The 3300-nt window shown below is 42.9% G+C and overlaps 1 protein-coding gene across 1 annotated transcript in view; it reads left to right on the top strand.

Moving 5' to 3' along the window:
• LOC139709525 (protein FAM124A-like) overlaps positions 1 to 2918 on the top strand; it is a 16114-nt gene extending 13196 nt beyond the window's left edge. Inside the window, exons 2-3 of the mRNA XM_071621487.1 lie at positions 1380 to 1447; positions 1999 to 2918. Coding sequence (XP_071477588.1) covers positions 1380 to 1447; positions 1999 to 2918 — 988 coding nt within the window. The remainder of the gene's footprint in view (positions 1 to 1379; positions 1448 to 1998) is intronic.
• The last annotated feature ends 382 nt before the right edge of the window (positions 2919 to 3300 follow it).

Below are 3300 nucleotides of genomic sequence, written 5' to 3'. Positions count from 1 at the left end.
ATATCGTCTGAACTTGGCTGTTTTAAGGATTCGTTACTCATAGACATATCAACGTTATTTTATTTGCTTGATGTTGTTTTCTATGGCGCCGGGCTTTTATCAAAAAAAAACAACACCAACATGTCGGCTCAGTCCAAATTGTCAGGATGCATGTATAGCTGAAAGTACTCCTCTACCGACCACAACTTCGAAGTTCTGTGTATATTGTAATTAAACAAGTCGGCTTTGATAATGTCCGAGTTAATGACCATGAACTATTTGTGCCCTCGAATGGAGTGTCTGAAAGAGACTATACTCATCGTGTAGAGATTCGACCTGTTCTTGTGTGGGTCATCCTAACTAAACAGGGCTTGACCAGCCGGAGATGGAGTGGCTTAAAGTTTTTCGTCCAAATTTGACCGAGGTTCGACGTGAATTCCACCTGCGATGCTCACCTCGCAGCGAAATCATGCGGTAAAATAAAGGAAAACACGTAATTGTGTCAGCGTGAACAATTGTGTCATGAACATCACACATGATTTGCCAACAACATTTACTGAACTTTTTTTTTCTTATATACAGTGGTTGAGTATTGTCTCGCAGTTCAGCTGTATGATTAAAAAGTCTTTCTGTCTATCTACGAGAATAGGATGCTTGTATTATCAGCATCTAAAGAGCAAATGTACGATGGAACATAGATAAATTCAGCAGATACACATTATATTGGTTTATTGGTGTTGCTATATATTTGTTTTCTTTGAGTGTTCCACGTACGTCCCACAAACTTAGCTTTTTAACGGAACACCCTTTCCCATCGTTGTGATTGCGTCTTATTTTTTTGATACATTGCCAAAGTGTGCTTTGTTCCTCTCTTTTTTCGCTATAAATACCATTCGTGCATTTATTTTGTATTATGTTCAATGATATGTCCTTCCCAACTTGATGAAAGTCCAATTGACACATGCACCACTTTGTATCATGTATTCTTTTCTTGAGGGAAATAAATAAACAATTGAATTGTATCTACCAGAATAAAAAACACTGGATCGTGCAACCGATTTTTTTATGAGTATGCATGTATAGAGAAGCTGTTGGAGCCCATAGTGGACCAGAAGACGCATTATCAATCAGGATGTTCCTGGTTCGAGTCCCCGGCTGCAACTATCGTACCCCCTAGCAAAGGCATTTCATCTTCATTGCCCAGTCCTTCTGAGGGGTGTTAAAACTGTCGATCACGTGATTGCTTGCTTATAAGCATACAATGCTAAAACGACATACGTCCTACTCAAACCTGGAATATCTTGCTCACACACACAAAAAAAATCTGTCCAGTAACTACGCTGAATCGCACAGTAATCTCTTCTAACCTGTATCATGTTCTTTTGTTTTTCCCTTTCCAGGATGCCAATCGACCCGGCATCATCCCCGCAGTACGGCATGTCGTCTCCTTCCGGGTCAAGTGTCTCTAGTAAGTCACGTGTCATTACATTCAAGCCTTTGTACGACGTTAATCATGACAATATGAATATTACGTGATATAGATTACTATGATAATTTAATGATACGAGCTGCACAGGTGAGCGAAATTTCTCTCTGGACGATATTAGGAAAGGTATAAAAGAAAAGAATGCTGCAATTTTGCAAAGATATGAACACACAAAACGGTGACGTAGAATTAAGAAAACTAATAGTGTCTTATGGTGGAATTCGCATGTAAGTACTTCCTGTGGCAAACATGAATCACTAACTATCACTACTGGGACAACAAGAAGTACATTATTTTGTCGATAGTCCACCTTCCATCCTGGTTATCGAATTGTGTCAGTGTACTTACGAAGCACATCTTTTTTGTTTTACCGGGATTGTCAGGATGAGATCCCCCCCCCCCCCTCAATTTTGAGAGTGTTTTTCATATCGCAGCTTTTGTAATGAATTTGAGGGGATTTCGCGATTTTCTTCTGTGTGAAATGACGTCATTAAATCAAGTTCTTTCTTTTTTTCTCACTTCTTGCTACACAGGCGAGGAGTCGAACGATGGTGACTTGGCGAAGGACCCATACGGACTCACTCTCCACTTCGTCACTGACCCCGGAGAGAGCATCAAGCTACGGAAGCTCATCCACCCACTCGTCAAGCATTTCGACCACTCGTTTAAGATGTTCAACATCGCCGAGCGCAGCCGACCCAACGGACAATTCAACAATGGCAACGGCGTCGATCGCGACGTCATCCCCGCGCTGGCCGTGATGCTCTTTCTCCATATCGACGAGGACTCTGACGACCGCAGGATAGCCTCGGCCCAGGAATACCTCAAGAAGAAACCCTGGAAGTACCACCACAACACGCACGTTCCAGGAAAATACTTCTTGTGTGAACCAAATTTTCAGAACTTCTATACAACAGAACAAGATATGCCTCTGTGGGCGGTCAGGCAAGTCCATTACGGCAAAGAACATCTCAGATTTATGATGTATAGTAGTAGCGAAAACTGGGAGGATATGGTGCGGTTTTATAGTTTGGTTCTCAATCGAAAAGTGGAATATCAGAAGGACGATTTCTGTTATTTTGTGACGCACTCCCGCGACACCTCGGACATCCAGTTCGCACTCAAACGAGTTCCGGACGAGTGCAGTGTACGCCCGCTGAACACTACTTTCCTGCAGTTCAAAGTCCGTGAAGTCGGTGACTTGGTCCCGCTGCTGCCCAACTCGTGCTCACCGATCAGTCCGCAGCGCTGGCAGACGACTGATCCGGATGGCAACGTCACGCTCATCCTTGTCTCAAAGCGGGCGAACACAAACAACGGCTCACTGGCTCCGAGGAGACAATCGGTAGATGTTCTACAGCAGCTGATCGCCCCGAAAGCGATGCGGCCGAAGCCGAAGCCGACGTTACAGTCGATTATGGACGAGGAGGAAGAGGGCCAAAGTTCAAACTAAGTACATGTAGTACCAACTCGCCCCAAAACTTTATACCAAAGATGCCAGTGTTGTCTTACATCTAATGGCAAGCTATGCCGAAAAGGACAAAGCGCGAGCCTAAATTATTAGCTAGATCATGACGAGACCGTTGACATTTGCGTCAAGCGGAAGATGCAAACAATAGAGGGAGCTATCACGATATAGATTCCTTACTCAGTAACGCATGATGTTTTAATCTTTAAATTATCATAAATGTAAGTTAAGATTATGATAACAGTGTTTCTACCAGCACGACTGATCTATGCAAATAAAGTCAATACATCTATCGAGAACAATATGTCTCGACAAACTTCACCCCCTGGAAAAAAAAAAATTACCACCTGATTCTCAAACGAAGCAT

Source organism: Diadema antillarum, unplaced genomic scaffold (assembly GCF_040938485.1).
Source record: "Diadema antillarum isolate AM-2024a unplaced genomic scaffold, OU_Dant_1.0 scf00000038, whole genome shotgun sequence".
Classification (NCBI taxonomy): domain Eukaryota; kingdom Metazoa; phylum Echinodermata; class Echinoidea; order Diadematoida; family Diadematidae; genus Diadema; species Diadema antillarum.
This window is presented reverse-complemented; position numbering and strand designations above follow the sequence as displayed.